This window comes from Phacochoerus africanus, chromosome 10 (genome assembly GCF_016906955.1).
Source record: "Phacochoerus africanus isolate WHEZ1 chromosome 10, ROS_Pafr_v1, whole genome shotgun sequence".
Lineage (NCBI taxonomy): Eukaryota > Metazoa > Chordata > Mammalia > Artiodactyla > Suidae > Phacochoerus > Phacochoerus africanus.
Genome location: NC_062553.1, coordinates 101,844,061 through 101,866,561, shown reverse-complemented (window position 1 = coordinate 101,866,561; position 22,501 = coordinate 101,844,061). Strand labels below are relative to the sequence as shown.

Genomic DNA, 22,501 nt, shown 5'->3' with positions numbered 1-22,501 from the left:
TTAAGATATATTCTCTTAATAACTTTCAAATATGCAATACAGTATTGTTAACTATAGTCACTATGCTGTTCATTACATTCCAGAACGTATTTATCTTATAACTGGAAGTTTGTACCTTTTGACTCTCTTTCTTATTTCCCCTACCTCAGGCCTCTGGCCACCAACAATCTTTTCAATATGTGAACATTTTTAAACTCACCTTGTAAACTATAGGAAAAAAATGGTTATTGAAAAAGGTAAACGTTAAAAAATTTCTCTAACTACTTTGTCCTTAAGGTTTTCATATATCACTTTTTTTTTTTAATTTAGGGCTACACCGATGGCATATGGAAGTTTCTAGGCTAGAGGTTGAATCAGAGCTACAGCTGCTGCCTGTGCCACAGCCACAGCAATACCAGATCCATGCCGCATTTGCAACTTACATCACAAGCCGCATTTGTGACCTACACTGTGTCTGCGGCCTACACCACAGCTCTTGGATGTGCCGGATACTTAACCCACTGAGCAGATCCAGGGATTTAACCTGTGTCCTCCTGGATACTAGTTGGATTCATTACCAATGAGTCAAAACGGGAACTCCCTCAATTTTAATAATAAACATTTAGTTATTGAGCTCATTTTAAAAAAATAGATCTTTGAGTCTACATTATACTGAGATTTCAACAGCATAGAAATATGAAATATAGTAATCTCTTATAGATAATATCTGCTGTCTCACCCAGTTTTTAAACATGTTTTGTGGTCTGTGAAGATAGGATTTATGGTGAGTAAGCAGAAAACATTTCAAAGAAGTTCACAAGCCAGCTGTACTGAACTTCAATTAAAAAGTTGTCCTCACATATTCTTCCTGCTTTAAAATCTTTTTTTGTGGTTGTCTAGATTTTTTTCCTTCTGATTTATCACAAAATAATTTTTTTATAGGTGGGTTGGATTAGTCATGTTGTATCATCAGAGCAGTAATTTTCTTATTTCTTAGATCATAAAATAACTTTCATTCTTCACTTTTTGCTCATTCTTAGTACATATATACACATATCAAATACACACATATACCTTTACAAAATGTACATACATTTTTCATGTCTGCTCACAATTTGATGTTGTATTGTAATACAGTCAAATACCTGAGCATCTGATAGCAGGAGATATGCTTACTGTCCAGACTCTATCCAGAGTGAATCCAGAGTAAGAGGATTGTTCCCCCTGGAATATTGGGGAATACCCATTTGATGGTGGTTAAGAAGAATTGATATGATTTAATATATAAATATCAAGTGACAGCTTTTGGGACAAGTCTAGATGAATTTGGCTAATGTAGATGATTAATAACTTACTCTCTCATTGTTGAGATAAATATCTTTGATTAAATTTGAGAATAATAATATCCCTCCTATTTTAAGCTAGAGTATAGTAACTGAACCTGAGTCTCTATTCATACTCAGAATGGTGAAATCAGAACATTAAAAATATGACACTGGGAGTTCCCGTTGTGGCTCAGCAGAAACAAATTTGACTAGTATCCATGAGGATGTGGGTTCGATCCCTGGCCTCGCTCAGTGAGTCGAGGATCCAGTGTTGCCTTGAGCTGTGGTGTAGGTTGCAGAAGCGGCTGGGATCCCCCCTTGCTGTGGCTGTGGCCTAGGGTGGCAGCTGTAGTTCTGCTTTGATTCCTAGCCTGGGAACTTCCCTATGCCATGGGCACAGCCCTAAATTAAAAAACAAACAAAGACACAGTTGTTTTTCATTTTATGTAGTAAAGTGGACATGTTTTTTATTGTTATATTTTTGCATTCTTGTCATTGAAGGAGCCAGAATGTGATTTAGTAACTTTCACATTTATTAAATTTACCTTTTTCGGAGTTCCCATCGTGGCGCAGCGGAAATGAGTCTGACTAGGAACCATGAGGTTGTGGGTTTGATCCCTGGCCTCGCTCAGTGGGTTAAGGATCTGGGGTTGTTGTGAGCTATGGTGTAGGTCACTGATGTAGCTTGGATCCTTTGTGGCTGTGGCTGTGGTGTAGGCCAGCAGCTGTAGCTCTGATTCGACCCCTAGCTTGGGAACCTCCACATGCTGCTAGTACAGCCCTAAAAAGCAAACAAACAAACAAAAAAACTTTTTCCTCCCTTATATATATATATGACCTCTTTCATGTCTTTAGATGCTCTTCTGGAAAAACTTCAGTGATGGATCAAAGGAAGAATGAGAGTATTGTACCTAGTATCACTCAATTAGAAGATTTTCTTACAGAACACAATTCCAATGTTGTTTGGCTTCTTGTTGGTAAGTCGAATATATTTTCTTATACTTTAGTGATAGTTTTTCATGTATGAATTAACAACTGCCAGATTTTAAGCAGTGGTCAACTGAAGTTAGAATGTTTATAATATCATTTGTTTATTTTTTGGAAAGAAGATTTTATTCTATGTTTCTATGAACATTTGCTCTGGAACCTGCTCTGGAAGGCTCTTTTCTTTAGACTGCCTCCTTGTCTGACCTAGGGGAAGTGGAATGAGAAGAAAGACATTGAGCTTATTAGCTTATCTTTGCTGTTTCAGGTTTGCTCCTCCATTCCCTGTATCAACTTACATGCAGACTTTTATCTGTTGTATTATGAAAGTGATAAGTCCTCATGGTAAATATGTTTTTGCCTAATTATTCTTATCTCTTTGCTCACTTCTTAGGCACTTGGCAGTGGGCATTTCCAATAACAATTTTTTTGCCTTATATTCCAGAACTTTTCTAGGTGTATACAAACAGTACAAAACAGTGTATAATTAAAGTGCAGGGAGAGGGAAGGAATGTGAGTGAATGAATTAATATGAATACATGAGAAGGAGAAATACAAACATAATGCCAAGGGAGAGATTGCTTACTATATAGGCTGTTACTACCTGGGAAGTTTTTCTGGAGGATTAGTGTTCGATTTGAATTTTAGCATAGGGATTAGAAAGGAACAGAAAAGAAAATAGGAAGGGTAAGATGGGTGAGAGAAGAAAGGGGGAATAATGGTAATATTTATTGAGGTAATCATTGGTGGTATTTATTGAATGTCTTCTGTGCCATATACCACAGGCATTTTGCATATATCATCTCACTTAAAGGTAGGTGTTATTTTCCTCTTGAGGGAATCGAGGCTCATAAAGATTAAATAATTTACATAAGTTACATAGCTGTTTTTTTCTGAGTACAGACAGGCTTATGCTTCTTTCATGACACCATAGGATGTGTGGTAAGATTACAGGTGGAGGTGAAGTTTATATAAAGGGAATTATAATGATTCATGATTTGTAGGTAGGATTGGATTACTGTTTAAAATTCAAGCTTTTTTTTTTTCTAATTGATGAACAGGAACTGTTGTAAATTATCATTAATGAAAACTTTAAAAAAGTAAAATAAAATGCAAAACATTAGCATGAAATATAATTTCATAAAAGTAGCATTGGAAAATTACCTTTTAGTTTAAGTAAAGGCAGCCTTCTTTCTTATTTCCTATGTGTCCCCTCTTTTTCACTGAGAATGTCTCTTTTTCACATTGTACGTGGCTTCTTTCTTTAAGGTGAAAATACTAGCAACAACAAGAAAAACATTGAGGGGTTGTTTAATGCTTCTGTTTTACCAGTGGCTTTAGCTATTGAAGTGGGGGGTGGGAGACGATACATTGAAAAGACCACAATTTCCAGGTGGTTTACTATAAGAGGCATATGTTCTCAGCAAATACCTCTTGCCTTTTTAAAGGGCCCATAACAACCTGCCATGCACACAGTGATTTACAATAAAAATTAATACAAAATGACTTAAAGCTTAAAATATAATGTCCTGTCATCAAAATAGCTGTTCAAAAGAATTATTCTAGAAATAATTTTTATGGACAAGTTAAAACACTTGCTACCTCAAAGCTATTACTGTCAGTTTAAGCTACCTTGAGGAATGCTGTGACCGCTTTGTTTTATCTAAGTTAAATAATTTTTTTAAATTATGAACTGAATATGATGTTGCTAAAAGGTTACACATATTAAATTGCTTTTGAATCTTGAAAATGGTTATACTTTTAAAATAGAAAAGTAAAAGAAAGTTTATCAAAAAATGCTTTCTTGGAGTTTCCGTTGTGGCTCAGCGGTTAATGAACCTGACTGGCATCCATGAGGATACAGGTTCAATCCCTGGCCTCTCTCAGTGGGTTAAGGATCTGGCGTTGCCGTGAGCTGTGGTGTAGGTTACAGATGTGGCTTGGATCCCATGTTGCTGTGGCTCTGGCATAGGCCGGCAGCTACAGCAGCGACTGGACCCCTGGCCAGGGAACCTCCATAGGCTGCAGGTGCGGCCCTAAAAAGAGAGAAAGACAAAAAAAAAAAAAAAGCATTCTTGTGTTTTGCCTTTTGTATATTCATAAACTTGTTTTTTGGGGGGAATATTACATTTTATAAGTGACTATAAATTTTCATAAAAAAATAGTCAAATGTAGACTATCATTTACAATAGCATACTTAATGGCATTCTTTTTTTTTTTTTTTTGGCTTTTCTAGGGCTGCTCCTGTGGCATATGGAGGTTCCCAGGCAAGGTGTCTAATCGGAGCTGTGGCCCCCAGCCTATACCAGAGCCACAGCAATTCGGTATCCGAGCTGCGCCTGTGACCTGCACCAGAGCTCACGGCAACGCCAGATCCCTAACCCACTGAGCAAGGCCAGGGATCAAACCCCAAACCTCATGGTTCCTAGTTGGATTCGTTGACCACTGAGCCATGACGGGAACTCCCTTAATGGCATTCTTGTTTTTTAATTTATTTATTTTTGTCTTTTGTCTTGTTGTTGTTGTTGCTATTTCTTGGGCCGCTCCCTTGGCATATGGAGGTTCCCAGGCTAGGGGTCGAATCGGAGCTGTAGCCACCGGCCTACTCCAGAGCCACAGCAACGCGGGATCCGAGCCGCATCTGCAACCTACACCACAGCTCACGGCAACACCGGATCGTTAACCCACTGAGCAAGGGCAGGGACCGAACCCGCAACCTCATGGTTCCTAGTCGGATTCGTTAACCACTGCGCCACGCCGGGAACTCCTTAATGGCATTCTTAAAAGTGTATTATTGTCATCAATTTCAGCAAAATAGTGTAAGGTTACCTATATAATATAGATATATTATAGGTTAAAATTCTCACTTCTTTCCAGTAGTTTTTTTACAAGCAGAGACAGTTGATTTTTTTAAAAAGTGACATTTCTCTGATGTAAGAAAAGTCATTAGCTTTCTTTTTAGGTGAGTGCAGCTTTTAGGAAATAGCTTGGGAATGAGCTTTTAGCCTAATAAAAGTAGATTTTTTTTTCCAGAATATTTAGAAATACTGGCTTTCTCTTCCCAGAATATCTTTGTATATGTCTAATAACTAAGATAGTACAAATTAGTGAAAAAGGAAACAGAACAAGAAAAGCAGTTTTACTTGAAACAATGATTTAATTGATATGATTGGAATCTATGTTTTTATGGCTAATAACTAAGGAGAATGAAGAAAGTTGAATAAAGCAGAATCAAACTCTAGTTTTAAATAGTCAACTATTAAATTATAAGCAGACAAATTACCATATGGAAGTAAATCCTATCATTTCTGAACATGATAAGTGATCTTTTACTAACAAATTTTTATTAAGATATTAAGGTGATTGAAAGGAAACATAGTGAAATTTTTTTTTTTGCATTTTTTTTCTCCCAACAGCTACCATCTTGTCCTGTGGATGGATTATTTATCTCACATATTATAATTCTCGGAATGTCGGTCTTATTTTAACACTAGTTCTTAACAGATTGTATAAGCATGGCTATATTCATATTGGTAAGTTTGATTTTATCTTCTTTGTAGTTTGGAGATGTATATTGTAAATTAATATTTTATAAACAGATAGTAGCTTTAGAAACTTACCTGTGTTTCATGAAAGTTAAATTAATGTAACTGAAATTTCTCTCACATAACACTCTGACTAGAAGAACTACCATTTGGTTACATCCTATATCTCATTCTTATTTCTTAAAATGTTTCTTAGTAAGCTTTGACTTTTTTTTTGTTTATAAGAGATACTCATTAAAATAATTTGAAAAATCTAGGCACATATAAAATATGGAAATACAAATTTCTTAAAATTCCACCAGCCAAAGAAAATTTCTAATGCCCGATAAAGTTTTGTGTTTTTTTTTTTTTTAAACTGATACTTAATATAACTATAAGCGGAATCATTTTGTGTATTTCATTTTGCAGGCTGCTTTATTAATTTAGTTTGACTACTTACAAATGGAAAGTTTGCAAAGAGATGGGAGGATGTAATAGGAAGTTATACGCTTTGGAAAGCCCTAAACCACTGGGAGAAAGGGCTGAGGGGTCACCTGTTAGAATGTTTCTAATCTTCATTAGAGTTGAATACCTCTTCATGGTTATAAATAAAGCTTCTCTCAAACATAAATAGTCTTTCATTAATTAGAGGTGATGACTGGTTCCTGGAATCACCCAGACTAATGGAGAAAAAAGGTGAATTAGTCACAGCTTTAAGTTTATTTAATGGCTGTGCCTTATTAGGGGAATTATCGATAGGAAGCAGCTATTTAACTGATATCCTCAGATAGTTATTTAGTAGCTCAGTTCATAGTGTTGATATGTATGGCCCTTTTTTATATTTGAGGAAAAAATGAGAGAATATTAGTAAGGATGTTAAGAAGGGGGCAGGGAGAGAACATTTAATTATTGAATGAATTGAATGCTAAGATTATTTAAAGCTTTAAGGGCTCTACTATTTTTCAAAATGATTATATTAATTGCTGTTCTTTTCCCCCTACAACAGGCTCATTTTCTTTCTCTGTTCTTTCTGGAAAAGTCATGGTTCGTGAAATCTATTACATTACAGAAGACTTGTCTATTAGGTAAAAAAAAATAAAGAATCCATCTTCAACAAATTTAAGATATTATAATTTTTTTGATTATTAAACTATTGAATATCATTTGCTTTTACATATTAAAATGTTACATTTTTCAAATAAAAAATCATAAACATAAGAAATTATTATTTCCAGTGACTCATACCTGGTGAATTAATTTTTTCTAATGTTTCTCTCATTGGATTAATTTCAAGTTTAGACTGACAAAAAATTGGGTAACAGCTTATAGAAATGAATAATCTTTTATCATCACTAGTTTAAAAATTGAACCATTAGATTACCTGACCATTTTTGTTGTAGAATTCATCGTGGTCATTCGTTATATAAGCATAGGTTGGGAATATTGATAATGCTCATTTATTAGCTCCATATTATATGTTTTCAGAATTGTTTAGCCTTTTTTAACATTTCTGATTTTGCCTTAAGGAAATGAAAATCTGAATATAGTAAGAAATGGTAGTTCTCTCTTCTATAACCTTTGAAAGAAAAGCTTAGTCTATTTTTGTGATTTTATTAAAATGTGTTACTTAGCTGAAACTTGCAAATTTTCAGCTAGTTGAAAACTGCTAGGGTTTGGCAGCACTCATATCTCACTTAAAACAATAGAGACAAATTCTTCATGAGTCTAACATTATTTCCAAATTAAAAGTAAAAAGTGGAGTTCCTGTTGTGGTGCAGCAGAAAGGTTGAGAGTTCAATCCCTGACCTTGCTCAGTGGGTTAAGGATCCGGCGTTGCCATGAGGTGTGGTGTAGGTCACAGACACAGCTCAGATCTGGCATTGCTCTTTCTCTGGCGTAGGTCGGCAATAATAGCTCTGATTAGACCCCTAGCCTGGGAACCTCCATATGCCGCAGGTGCGGCCCTAAAAAGATAAAAGACAAAAAAAAAAAAAGTAAAAGTAAAAAGTAAAAGTTAGGCTGTAATTCCATCCTTTTGGGATATGAATGAAGGAAAATCTTTAAAAGTTTCCCTTTAATGTTGCTAATATCTCCCTTTCAAGATTTGGCTTTCTGTTTGTATACTTTTCACACCACTTAAAAATATCACTTAAAAGGAGAACTTTTTTTCTGTTAACACTTAATTTTTTTGTTAAGTGTAGTCTGGTATTACAGTTACCTAAATAGAAGAATCTAACTTAGAGCTATGCAAATCTTTTCCTTGCTTAATTTGAAGATTATAAAACAGGTAGGTATGCTAGTGTCCTGTTGAAATTTTTCCGTATTTCCTTATTATCATTTGCCTGCCTTTTATAATAACTAACTAGGAAATGAGTTAAGTAAATTGTTATTTAAGTTGTCGTTTTTATAATTTATCTTGCTTAGAATTCAAGATGGATTTATAATTTTTCGGTGGTGGAAAATGTATAACCCAAAGCAGAAGCAACATGGTGAGTTTGCTTTTTTCATGTGTTTGAGATCTTCTATCATACAATCCTAATTTTCATTTGTAGATATTGAAATGTTTCACATTTTATAATAGATAAAAATATTTTTTTTTGGTCTTTTTTTGTTGTTGTTGTTATTGTTGTTGTTGCTATTTCTTGGGCCGCTCCCGCAGCATATGGAGGTTCCCAGGCTAGGGGTCCAATCGGAGCTGTAGCCACCGACCTACGCTAGAGCCACAGCAACGCGGGATCTGAGCTGCGTCTGCAACCTACACCACAGCTCACGGCAATGCCGGATCCTTAACCCACTGAGCAAGGGCAGGGACTGAACCCGCAACCTCATGGTTCCTAGTCGGATTTGTTAACCACTGCGCCACGACGGGAACTCCAAGATAAAAATATTTTTAAAAGCTTTGGAGTTTATAAAATTCTGATTTTAACACCCCTTTGTTGAAAAATCCTTCAGCAGCTTTCCTCTTGTATGGTTAAATTTTGTTACTTTAGCCTATTATTTATTTAGAATTTTTCCTCTCCATGACTCTTACCCACATTTCTAGCCTTACCTCAACCTCATACTGTGATTAAAGTGGCCTTCCTACACTTTCTTTTTTTCCTGCATTGATACTGTTGTTTTAAGAATTTTTTAATGATTTTTCTTTTTTCCATTATAGTTGGTTTATAGTGTTCTATCAAGTTCTGCTGTACAACAGAGTGACCCAGTCACTCACACACACACACACACATTCTTTTTCTCACATTATCCTCCATCATATTCCATCATAAGTGACTAGATATAGTTCCCTGTGCTGTACAGCAGGATCCCCTTGCTTATCCACTACAAATGCTATAGTTTGCATCTATTAACCCCAGACCTCAGTCCATCCCACTCCCTTCCCCTACCCTCTGGCAACCACAAGTCTGTTCTCCAAGTCCATGAGTTTCTTTTCTGCAGAATGGTTCATATGTAGTCTATATTAGATTCCAGATGTAAGTGATATCATATGGTATTTGTCTTTCTGACTTACTTCACTTAGTTTGAGTGTCTAGTGCCATCCATGTTGCTGCAAATGGCATTATTTGGTTCTTTTTTATGGCTGAGTGGTATTCCATTGTGTGTATATACCACATCTTCATCCATTCATCTGTCAAAATGGCTTAAAGACTTAAACATAAGACAAGACACCATAAAAACATTCTCTGACATCAACTGTACAAATGTTTTCTTAGGTCATTCTCTCAAGGCAACAGAAATAAAAGCAAAAAGAAACCAATGGGACTTAATCAAACTGACAAGCCTTTGCATTGACAAGCAAAGGAAACCATTAAAAAAAAAAAAAAAGACAACCTATTGAATGGGAGAAAATAATTTCAGGTGATGCAACTGACAAGGGCTTAATCTCTAAAATACACAAACAATTTACACAACTCAACTGCAACAAAACCAACAACCCAGTTGAAAAATGGGCTAAAGACCTGAGTAGACATTTCTCTAAAGAAGATATACAGATGGCCAGTGAGCACATGAACAATGAGTGCTGTCTCTGTAGCACCTTGGATTGCTGCTGAGACATGGTTTGATCCCTGGCCTGGAGCAATGGATTAAGGATCCAGCATTGCTGTAGCTGTGGCATAGGTCACAGCTACAGCTTTGGCTTCATTCCCTGGCTGGATCCCTGGCCTGAGAACTTCCCTATGCTGTGGGTGAGGCTGAAAACAATGCAGAACAAAACATGTATCCCTTGTAACAAAAGAAAGCACTGACTGTGGTACCTGTCTTCTGCCCCTTTTTGGTTGCTATGAGATGCATTGTCTTAGATTATTTCCTTAGTAGAAAGTAGCCTCTCCTATCACTTTATAGGTGGATTTGTTAATTACTGTTGTTACTTATATTTAATGTAATTATGTCTTTTATTTGAGATTATCGTTTGAATCTTTTAGCATTGTGTAGTTTTAAAAAATAAACTAGTGTGTCTGTAATGCAGAAGTTCAAATACTAATGTGATGTGTAAATGCATCATACTTTAAACATTTTAGTAGTATATTTTAATATACACTGATGGCTACATTGGGATAAAGTTTTACTCTGAAAATGCACCATACTGTTCTTAGCATAAAATGTTTAAATTTTGTTGTTATACAACCAGAATGTAGAAATTCAGATTGTTTTTAGAATGCTAGATTGAAATACTGTAGTAAATCAGCTTTTTTCTTTCTTTTGCCAGTGTTTGATTATTTTTAAAATATGATTCTCTTATCATAGGATTTTGTTCTAAAATAAATTGTTCAATTAACTGTCAAGTAACTTAGATTAATTTTGACTAAAGTTTTAAAAATGTTGAGTAAATGTTGTTCTTTGTAATTGGCATCTTTAGATCCAAAAGCAGAAACCAGATTATACATCACAGTCAATGACTTTGAATTTCATGTCTATAATCGTTCGGATCTTTATGGACGTCTTCAAGAATTGTTTGGTTTGGAGCAAACAATAATTCCACCCAAGAAAGAAGAAGATAAAACACGAGAAAATGGAAGAACAAGAACCCAGTCCAAAATTGAAAGGTTGATTGTCACATGCGAATTTATTAATCTTCAGCATTTAAATATTTGCTTTTATTAGAGTGTTATTGACATTATCCACCTAAACAGCCTAATCTTTGCAGATTATCCACAAATTTTATTCTCATAAATAATTATATAATTCTTTAGGAAATTCAAACAATACAGAATTATGTAGTTTATAAAAACAGTCCTGGACTACTTCTGCTCACTGGTTCTACTTCCCTCCATGTCGATAACTATTGCTCTTAATTTTTATCCTTTTGAGTGAACATACATAAATCTATACAAACAAACGTATTTAAGATGCATATATGATTATATGATTTTGTTTTATCTGTTTCTGAGCTGTCCGTTCTGTTTCATTGACCTATTTGTCTGTTCTTTCACCAATACTGCAGTGTGTTGATTCCTGTAGCTTTACAGGAAGTCTTGAAGTTGGGTGGTGTCAGTCCTCCAACCTTATTTTTCTCCCTCAATATTGTGTTGGCTATTCTGGGTCTTTTGCCTTTATAAATTTTGTGCCTTGTAAACTTTATAAACCTTCTGCCAAAATAATTTACTGGGATTTTGACAGAGATTGCATTGAATCTATAAATCATGTTGGGAAGAACTGACAGTGTTGTCTTCCTATCCATGGAGATGGATTACTCTTTGGTTATTTAGTTCTCTTTGGTAGCTTTCCTCATATTTTATAGTTTTCTTCATGTAAATCTTGTATGAAAATTGTTAAATTTATATCTAAGTATTTCATTTCCCGTGGTGCTAGTGAATGGTATTATGTTTCTGATTTTACATTCTACTTGTTCATTACTGGTACATAGGAAAATGACTAATTCTTGTATATTATTAACTTTGTATCCTGCCATTTTCTATAATCACTTAATTTAAGGGTTTTTGTGATCAGTTCTTTCAAATTTTCTTGATAGATGATTGTGTCACCTGCAGAGAAAGTCTTACTTCTTCCTTTCCAATATGTATACGTTTTCTTTCTTTTCTTTTGTCTTATTGCAATAGCTAGAACTTCTACTACAAAGTTGGAAAAGAGTGGTGAGAGGGGACATCCTTGCTTTGTACCTGGTCTTAGTGGGAAAGCTTCTAGTTTCCTCACTATTATGATGTTAACTGTTGTTTTTTTGGTAGATACTCTTTATCAAGTTGAGGAAGTTCCACTCTGTTCCTAGTTTACTAAGAGGTTTTAATCATGAATCATTATTGGATTTTGTCAAATGCTTTTTCTGCATTTGTTGGTATGATCCTTTCATTTTTCACTTTTAGCCTCTTACTCGATTTTTGAATGTTGAGCCAGCCTTGTATACCTAATAGTTTTTTTTTGTTAAAGTAGATGATATTTAAAGGTATTAGGTCCTAGGCACTGAGCTGAGGTACTGGGGACACCAAGAATATGAAAACTGTTCTATCTTAAAATTTATAGCCTACTCAGGGGTTAGAACAATTAATAGTCAATTTTAGTGCAAGAGATATAATATATGGCCAAGAATAGAATTCTCTGGGCACACGTAGAAGGATTAGTGGAGGTTGGAAAAGGGTGAATGAATTAAGCAAAGGAAGAGATGAAGGGTCTTCTGTAGAGAAGAAACATCATATGCAATAGAGAAGTTGTCTTCTGAGGCTGGAGTAGATTACTTGATGGGGGATAAATTAGACTAAGGAAGTTGCCAGGGTCCAGGTGTCAGAAATCTGGCTTTACCATAGGTCAGCAGTGCTGTATTGCGATTGGAAGGAGATATGACTCAAGGCAGTGAGACTAGATAGAAGGATGTTGTAATAATTCAGGGAAGAAATGATCATCAACTGGGTTGTTGGCAAGAAGGGAGAAGTGAATGGATTCCAGATACACTTAGGCACATGAATACTTGAGAGTGATAGATTAATTGTGGAGAACAAATGAGAATGATGAGTCAACTGTGAATCAAAAATTTTAATTTAAGCAGTGGTTAGTCAGGGAACTTTAGAGGAAGGGGTAGTTAGGGGAGGTGGATAGTGAGTTAGTTTTGAATTTTTTTTTTTTTCTTTTTACAACCATACTCACAGCATATGGAAGTTCCTGGGCAAGGGGCCGAATCAGAGCTGCAGCTGAGGCCTGTACCACAGCCACAGCAACAGCAATACTAGATTTGTGCCGCATCTGTAGCCTAAGCCAGAGCTTGTGGAAATGCTGCATCTTTAACCCACTAAGTGAGGTGAGGGAATGAACCTGCATCTTCACAGAGACTATGTTTGGTCCTTAACGAGCCATGGTGGGAACTCCAGTTTTGAATTTAGTTTTAAGCACAGAGGGCCACCTTGCTGAATATTGTTTCAGAATCGTGATTTAGGAGTTAATGGATTATTGAAGAGATAGGCCTTGAATTTTCATAGGAAGTCTTTAGTGAATTACTGTGAATATTTCACTTCTTAAATTTTGTGTACTTGGTATATGGCTAATTTCTTTTTTCTAACTCTTGGTTTATCCTTTTCATTTTATTGGCACAAATTGGTAGAGGTAGGGAGGGAAAAGGATCAGAAGTGCTTCCAAGACTTAAAATGACTTGTACCTTGGCCATTTTTGTTTTAATCATAATTTTGATTCTCTTGTAAAATGACATATTGTAGTATAGTGGGCATAATGGTGGCTGTAATGACAATACATCATAATTTATATGTTTGTCATTAAAGCTTCTTATTCTAAAACTATGCTTTTGTTACAGCTTGCTTACATAAAAATTGATGCATGATAGAGTACATTCTAAGAGATATTTTAGGGGTATTAGTGTTCCAATAGATAAGCATTGTTTTATTTACTGAGTAGTCATTAGATGTATTTGAAAATGTACAGCTGTATTAATAATGTGTGTTGTAAGGAAGTCAGCTGTGTTCTCAAGTACATAAGTTGTTCTCATATATGTCCATTTTTGTTTTATTTTCTCAGAGTTAAAGTAAAAACAGAATCTCAAGACCCCACATCTTCATGGAGATCACTTATTCCAGTCATAAAGGTCAATGTGAGCACTGTAAGTAAATTCCACTATAGTTAGTGTTTAATGGGTTAATAACAGAATGTTTTACTTTTGCAGATAAAATTTTCACTTAAGAAAGCAATTTTGTAGAATTTTGGGGGGTTCCATTTTTCATAAAGTGAAAGAATTATTTCAACACTAATACCACTTTAGCACCAATATATAGACCTTAAAGGCTATTATTTATTTATTCAGAAATGCTTAACTTACTAAATTGATCAGTGAGGTAATTCAAATAGTACACAGTGCTAAAGTGGAATCATTTAGTAGTTATTGAAAATGCTTGTTAGAAGGTAAGCTAAGAAAAAAATATGGCCTAGATAGTGTGGCATAATATCATTTATCTTTTTTTTTTTTTTTTTGAAGGGACGTTTGGCCTTTGGAAATCATTATCAACCTCAAACTCTGTGCATCAACTTTGATGATGCTTTCTTAACTTATACTACGAAACCACCTTCTAGTCATCTTGACCAATTCATGCATATTGTGAAAGGAAAGCTTGAAAATGTTCGGGTCATGCTTGTTCCCAGTCCAAGATATGTTGGTCTTCAAAATGATGAGTAAGAAAGTCATAAAAATAACAAATAACTGCTTTATGTCTATTATAGACTATCATTTAGAATCTTTGGTATCCTTATTCCTTGCTCTAAGCTGGGCAATGATTAGATACATTTCTCTATTAAATCAATTGATAGTATTCCATTTTTATAAGATAAATAGATATGCTGTCCATTGGTAAACTCTGATTTTATATATTTTTCTATAAGCTTATAACTCTAACTTTTCTATCCTTTTCTCTTCATTGTATTTGGGAAACTTATTTTGGACAATTAAGCCTTGATGTTTGTATGTTAGAAAATATTATACCACAGGTAGGTTTTTATTTTCAGAAGGGCTGCAAAGTAATAAATTGAATGAAGTCATTATAGTGAAGTAGTATTTGAGTTAGTCAAAAGTTGAAAATTAAATCAAAATTACTCTTAGAAAACTGATAAAGTTAGGACAGTTTTGGAACTTGCTTGACATGTAAGTCTCAGTTTTCCAACCAGATTGCTTTCCTTCAGTGAAATAGTTGCTTGCATTTTGGAGACACATTATAATAATGATGCATATTAGAGTCCCACTCTCAATTGTGGTGGGATGCTTCCATTCCAGTGGACTAGGACCCTCAGGTAATAGCAGACATGTCACTTTGGTCTGATTCCAGGCCACATGCTCACGAGTGTTCATCTTTGTTATTCTCAATCTCTTTTTTATGCAAGAGCCTCTGTGATTGAATCTGTGTAATTTAAGTATTCATATGATGAGCGTCCACTGTGCTTCAGCTTCTGTCTTTGTGTGTCAGCAATACTTAGTTTGATGTTATGAGAAACATGATTTTTAGTTCCACCTTTTTGCTAGCTTGCTATTAGATTTTTTAGAGGTTGTCTAGAATGATAAATATTCTCTACTTGAGTACCAGGGAGGCTGTGGGTTTCACTCTTCAGGATCACTGAGTTTGTTAAGCATCTTCTGGAATGTGAATCATGCACACAATTACATATTTATAGGTATAAGTTGTAATGCTGAAAAAATAAATCTGGCTTTTTGGAAAACTACTACAGAGTAAAATGAAAAAACGTTCTAGTATTTGTGTAAAAATATTTAAAATTGTTTTTTTCACTCTCTAAAAGTCAGCATGGAGATTGATGATATTAAACACTAAGCTTTGTGATTTAATACATATTTAGAAGAAGATTATTGAATTTATATATATTATCTAATGATTGAAAGGTTAATTTTGATATAGAAGGAAAATATTGTAGTGTATCACAAAGAGAAAAGTTGTTAAAGCAACTGAAAATTTATAGTTGGGAGGGAAATTAATTGGTGATATACAAACATTCATTCCAGAGTTCATGATGTTTGCTTTAAGTTTGTTTCAGTTTATTTCAAGTTGATCAATTTAATATTCTTAGAACTAGGTAATATAAAGTTGATATAAATGACATAACATTTTTTCTTATTTAATGTTTCTGAAAGGTTCTACTTTATTTTATGGATATTTAAGGTATTTCTTATTCAGTTTTATGGCCTTATTAATATAAAATGGTTGAATTTTAGGTCTAATTTTCAATTTATTGTTTCAAATATAGCATATGATTATTCCAATGAAGAGAATTTTTTTCCCATTGTATTTAATTAAACTTTGTTTTAAATTGATTTCTCATTCAAAACTTAAAATGGAAAATGTAAAACAGATTTTTACTTCTTGAACCAATTTACTGATCAAAAATTTTTCAGTGCTATTTCATTATATACTTTAATATGTAGAAAACAATTATAGAACAACTTACTGTATGTTGAAAGATGTTTTCCCTTTTCGAGATGCTGCACTTGATTACTTTTTGTTTTTTTGTTTGTATTAACCTATTACCATCATTAATTAGAATACTGAACATTTTATACTCTGGAAATGTACTTAGCCTTCACCCTCTTTTGTATAGACCACCAAGATTGATGGGAGAAGGATTTGTGGTGATGCAGTCAAATGATGTTGACATCTACTATTACATGGATGAGCCAGGTATTACTTTTGATAATATGCTTCATAGATGCAATTCTCTTTCTTACTTAGGATATAATATCAGTAATGGTATTTGTGATTAAATAGTGGTAAATGTGGATATAAGAATACCTACCTAAAAATATTTGTGTCTTGTCAAAAGTTGAATATTACCTTAGTATTTTAGACCAAAAGAGAATAATATGGTAATATTTGTTTCAATTCCGTTTTTGTAAATATACCTCCAAATTATGAATACAAATAATAACCATGAGTGAAAACCTTTAGAGAATGTGGGGATAGTTACAGTAGTTCATTCTGGCTTAGGAAAAAAATCACAGTAAGTTAGAATTGAGCTTTAAAGTTTAAGGATTGCAATCCATCTAGTTAAAATGCGTCACAGGTGGCCTCAGTTTTATAAATGTAGCTAAGTATTGGATTTATTTATTTATTTATTTGCCGTTTCCGGCCATACCTGCAGCATATGGAAGTTCCTAGGCTAGGGATCAAATTGGAGCTACAGCTGCTGGCCAACACCACAGCTGCAGCAGTGTAGGATGAGAGCTGCATCTGCGACCTACACCACAGCTCACGGCAACGCCAGATCCCTGACCCACTGAGCAAGGCCAGGGATCAAACTCACATCCTAATGGCTACTAGTGAGATTTATTTCCACTATGCCACAATGGGATTTTTAGTTGTTTTTTTCCAAATTCTCAATTTTTTATACATTTTAGAAGGCTTATGAGGTCAAAGTATTTTCAAAATTAGGATGTTATTTGCCTTTTTTTTAACCAAAAGCTGTGGTGGGTAAAACTGCTGGTGCTTTAGTATGATTTAAAACAGTGGCTCCAAACTACACTAGTAATCACTGTCTTTTCCACTGCTACATATTCACAATAAGACAATTGCCAGTGTTACTTTTCAGTGTCTTTGATTAAGCAGTAAAATTTACTTTTATCAGATCTTTTTTTTAGGGCTGCACCCGTGGCACATGGAAGTTCCCAGGCTAGGGGATGAATTGGAGCTGCAGTTGCCAGCCTACGCCACAGCCACAGCAGCCCAGGATCAGAGCTGCGTCTATAACGTATACCATAGCTCGTGGCAGTGCTGGATCATTAACCCACTCTCTAGGCCAAGAATCGAACCCTTATCCTCATGGATACTACTCGGGTTCTTAATCTGCCAAGCCACAACGGGAACTCCTACTTTTATCAAATCTTGACCCTTGAGTGAACTTCTCAATATTCAGTATGATAAAATAGTAAGAATACATAATGTGCTAGTGCTGCATACCAAAATATACTGGTGTTTTGAGGAAGAGCACTGTGTGATGAGTTCCAAGCTAAACTGTTTGCTCTTTTCATGAAATACTAGGTTTGCTTGCAAGAGCAAATAGAGACAAACAGTGGTTTTGAGCTTTCATGTGAAAATTAGAATTTCGGAAATAGGAGTCTTCCATTGTGAGTTTTGTAACTTTTCTGATGAGATTACCAGTGATGTTAAGAATATGGTTTTGTAAATGTTTAATAATGAGATTTATCTATGTAGGGGAAAATGCATGTTTCAGGGAACCAGTATTTTCCAAATGACCAATTCATGATCAGTAAAAGATATATTTAGAGTGCAAGAGAGGTCAGTACATTGTATCAGAGTGTGAAAAGTTTAGCAATACAGTTTCAGATTCCATATTGCAAGTAATATTTAAGAAATTACCACTTGTTGAGTAGGGATGGATTGAGAGTTTGGGATTAGCAGATGCAAACTACCATATATAGAATGGATGAACAGAAGGATGCTGCTGTATAGCACACAGATCTGTATTCAATATCCTGTAACAAAACATAATGGAAAATAATGTGAAAAAGAATATATATGTGTGTGTATATATATATAGCTGAATCACTTTGCTGTATAGGAGAAACTAATACAACATTGCAAATCAACTATACTGCAATAAAATAAAAAAGAAATCACTTGAATTTTGGTGTAGGACCAAAGAATATCCAAAATTACTTGAAAAAGTTATTAACATATTGCTCGCTTTTCTCTCTCTCTATTTGTATGAGGTTAGGTTTTCTTCAGATTATTGAGTAACATATTAAATGAAGAAATAGCTATGAGAATTCACTTGTTTTCTGATAGGCTGGATATTAAAGAGATTTGCCAAAATAAAAAATGCCAGAGTTCCCGTCACGGCGCAGCAGAAATAAATCCGACTAGGAACCATGAGGTTATGAGTTTGATCCCTGGCCTTGCTCAGTGGTTTAAGGATCTGGTGTTGCTGTGAGCTGTGGTGTAGGTCAGCAGACGCGGTTCAGATCTGGCAATGCTGTGGCTGTGGCGTAGGCTGGCAGCTACAGCTCTGATTAGACCCCTAGCCTGGGAACCTCCATATGCCGCAAGTGCAGCCCTAAAAAGGAAAAAGACCAAAAAAAAAAAAGCCAACATTTCTCACTAAATTAATTTTTAAAGAAAATGTTATTTTGATTAAATATTTTCCTTAAAAATGAAATTAGGAGTTCCTTCTGTGGAGCAGTGAGTTAAGACTGACTGCAGTGGCTCAGGTTGCTGCAGAGGTGTGGGTTTGATTCTCATCCTGACACAGTGGATTGAAGGATCTGGTGTTGCCGCAGCTGTGGCTTGGATTCAAACCCTGGCCTGGGGATTTCCATATGCCATGGGTGAGGTCATACAATGAAAAAAAAAATTTGTTTTTTATTAAAATACATTTATTTTTACATATTTTCATAAAATTTTATTAAACATTTCATTATGTAATGAGTTTTTTAATATAAAAATATTTCAGTTCTAATTTTAAATACAGTCAATTTTGATATAATGCAAAAAAATTTCTCATATGGGAGTCTGCAATAATATTTTAGAGTGTAAACTGTTCCTGAAATTAGAAAATTTTAGAACTGTTGATCTAAGGAATATTTTTAATGATTGTTTAAGTCATTATCTTCATACTTTATATTCTGCAACATAGGACTTGTTCCAGAAGAAGCAGAAGAAAATATTGAAGGAGAAATGAGCAGTGAAGATTGCAAATTACAAGATTTACCTCCATGTTGGGGACTGGATATAGTTTGTGGTAAAGGAACAGATTTCAACTATGGGCCATGGGCTGATAGGCAAAGGTATTTGATTAAATTATATTTCTAAGTCAAATATATTGGGATAATACTCTAATTTTTTTTATTAAAAACTGGCTTAGTATTTTTATAAGCTGTTTTATTCTGGCAGGGTAATATATCATTAAGCATTTAAATTCAAATAACTTGTAGAGAAATTGGCATTAGCATGTTTGCTCTAAATGACGAGCTAACTCATTAGAAAAATGGTGAATGAGCAGTGTATTTATTGCTTCCTTTGTTTTCTCTTTTGTTTTTAATCCATGAATATGCCGGGGATTGTTGGGACTATGGAGATTCAAAGCCAAAAGACATAAATAGTTCAGTTTTAGGAAAAAGGAAACAAATTTATTAAGTGCTGTAATAGAGGTAAGTATAAAGTCTTGATGAAGAACTTAGAAAGGCTCTGTATTAGTTTTCTAAAGCTCCCATAACAAATTACCACAGACTGTGTAGCTTAAACAACAGAAATTTCTCACAGTTCTGGAGGTAGGAGTTCTGAGATCAAGGTGTTGGTAGGATTGGTTCCTTCTGAGGGCTGTGAGGTAAGGGTGTGTTTGAGGCCTCTTTCCTTGGCCTGTAGATGGTCTTCTCCCTGAGTCTTCACATGGTCTTCCCTTCTGTGAGTCTTATAGGTCTCTATGTCTGCATTTCCTCTTCTTGGAGAAACATCAGTCGTGTTGGATTGGAGCCTACCCTAGGGACCTCATTTTAATTTAATTACCTCTCTAAAGACCCTGTCTCTAATTACGGCTAAATTCTGAGGTACTACAGATTAGGACATATGATATGTCCTATATGAATTTTAGGGGGGATACATCCAGCCCATGACAGTTGCACAACTCATTGAAGAGGAGAGAATTGGGGAATGTTTTTTGGTAGCAGTAACATGTGAGTTGAGTTTTGAACATAAATAGGAATTAGCCAGGAAGGCTAAATAATCAAAGCAAGGAAAGAATTCTGCAAATACATGATGGCAGTGGAGAATTATCTCAGTAAGTTCTATAGGTTGTTAAGAGATTTGTAGGTAGTTAATAAATATAGAGATTTTACACTGGAGGTAATGGGAAGTGCCTGAAAGGTTAAAAAAAAAAAAGGTTTTTATGTCTTATTCTATTAATTTTGAAGTAATTTTCTTATTTTTAATATATTACGAACATCTATCTACTTACTGAAGAATTTGACATTTACCACTAAGAGGGAACATATAAATTTTCATGTAAATAAACATTGTTGAAAGCTAGTTTAGTTTTTCATAAACTAGTTTGAATGGAGAAATAAAAGCCAAATCAGTCACTTGAGGCAGATATTACTGGGCCATTAATGGACTAATAAGAGTGTGGATCCTAACTTGATGTACTGACTCTCTTTATAATTAATTGTTTTAAAAAGTGCTTCCTATCTAGCATTGTTAGAAAGATCATATACTTTGTCAAGTACTACGTGCTATTAATCCTGGTATCTCTAGTATTCAGGAATACTTGGCTCCATTAAGTAGCTATTTAAATATTTAACAGTTGTATGGTAAATGAATGTGTATTATTTGAAAATTTGCATTTTGCTAATATAATAATTGTTCTGAGGTAGATTATTAGACTATGAAAGTAATCCGAGCTTAAAATTTCAGGTTAGAAAACAAATCTATATTTACTATGGAATAGTTGAAAAATGAGGGCTTTTACATTCCATTAAGTAACAATTACATTTATTGTATTTGAGAGAAAAAAATTAAAGTAGTGCTTTAACACGTAAAATATTTTTGCATTTTAGCATTTGAATAAAGTGTAATTCTTCTTAAACTGTATTTAATTTTATTGTATTTAGAAAAACTATTAGGCTATATTTACATGAAAATCCAAGCTAAAATTATTGTAATACATAGCCGTATAATTTCTGGGGTAATATATCTGTAACATAGAGAAATGATACTGAAGACAATGTGAAAAAATTGTGCTTTACCTACTCTCTTCAGTGGATCCTGTCACTGCTAGGAGAGAATAGCAATGTATTTCTTAACCTGGACTTAACAAAACCATTCAGATTTATTTAAAAAAAAAAAAAGAAGAAAGAAAGAAACTTAACATATGGGTTTAATTTCCTTACATGAGTGATAATAGTACTCATCTCCTCCCTTCCATGTACAAATTATGTATTTCCTCTTTTGGAGTGATTTCCTTTTGTCCTTCCCTATTTTGAGTTTTTACACAAATATGAACTGTGATCAGAAATGACAGGTCAGTTTGCTTAGCATCTACCTGTTATAAGAAATATAGAAAGAAATCTCAACCGTTTAATTATTGGATAGTTCACTTAGCATTGTGAGAAGTTTTTAATCTCTGATGTAGCATGACCTTATTTAGCTTGCAGATTTTAATATCACCTTTACCTAATTTTCTGAATCTTTAAGGTATTCAGCTTTTCTTTTATGATATTTAAGAGTTTTCATGACAGAGTAGAAATGCAGTCTTTATACATCTGTAGTTAATCCTTAAATGATTAATAATGCAAATATTCCTGACCTTATTTGGCCTTTTATTGCTTTCACTTCAGTTGTTTTCATTTTTTTCACATTTGAGCTCTATAACTCAGTGAGAGACACAGAGACAGATATGTGATTTCATTATACCTGTGAGAAAATGAAGATGCAGAGAGGTTCAGTTATTTGGGCAAGGTAGTGAAGCTCTAGCGTCTAGAGCCAGGGTTCGAACCAACCCTTCAAGTCTACTGCTCTTTTCATTTTATCCTGCTATCTATTTATAGGCTATGATCATTTGCTGCTCAGATGGATTCCTTGTCTTTAATAGTGTTAGTTTTACATATTTATGTGTCTTAGCCAAAACATTTACAGACCTAATTTTCTTTTCATGTACATTAATTTAATGATGTCCAGTGAAAATCTGTGATGGATCAATTTGCAGATTTTGTTCTGTTCATCGCATTTTTTC

At 34.4% G+C, this 22,501-nt stretch overlaps 1 protein-coding gene across 11 annotated transcripts in view; it reads left to right on the top strand.

Moving 5' to 3' along the window:
* BLTP1 (bridge-like lipid transfer protein family member 1) overlaps window positions 1-22,501 on the top strand; it is a 198,236-nt gene that overhangs the window by 13,413 nt on the left and 162,322 nt on the right. For 9 of the 11 annotated variants that reach the window (XM_047751650.1, XM_047751649.1, XM_047751654.1 and 6 more), the window contains exons 3-11: window positions 2,160-2,281; window positions 5,705-5,821; window positions 6,819-6,897; window positions 8,237-8,301; window positions 10,671-10,857; window positions 13,787-13,868; window positions 14,241-14,434; window positions 16,361-16,440; window positions 19,412-19,562. In XM_047751650.1, the coding sequence (XP_047607606.1) occupies window positions 2,185-2,281; window positions 5,705-5,821; window positions 6,819-6,897; window positions 8,237-8,301; window positions 10,671-10,857; window positions 13,787-13,868; window positions 14,241-14,434; window positions 16,361-16,440; window positions 19,412-19,562 (1,052 nt within the window). In that variant the 5' untranslated portion in view covers window positions 2,160-2,184. Of the gene's footprint in view, window positions 1-2,159; window positions 2,282-5,704; window positions 5,822-6,818; window positions 6,898-8,236; window positions 8,302-10,670; window positions 10,858-13,786; window positions 13,869-14,240; window positions 14,435-16,360; window positions 16,441-19,411; window positions 19,563-19,788; window positions 19,926-22,501 lie in introns of those variants that run through there. The other 2 variants (XM_047751657.1, XM_047751658.1) reach the window with 2 other exon arrangements.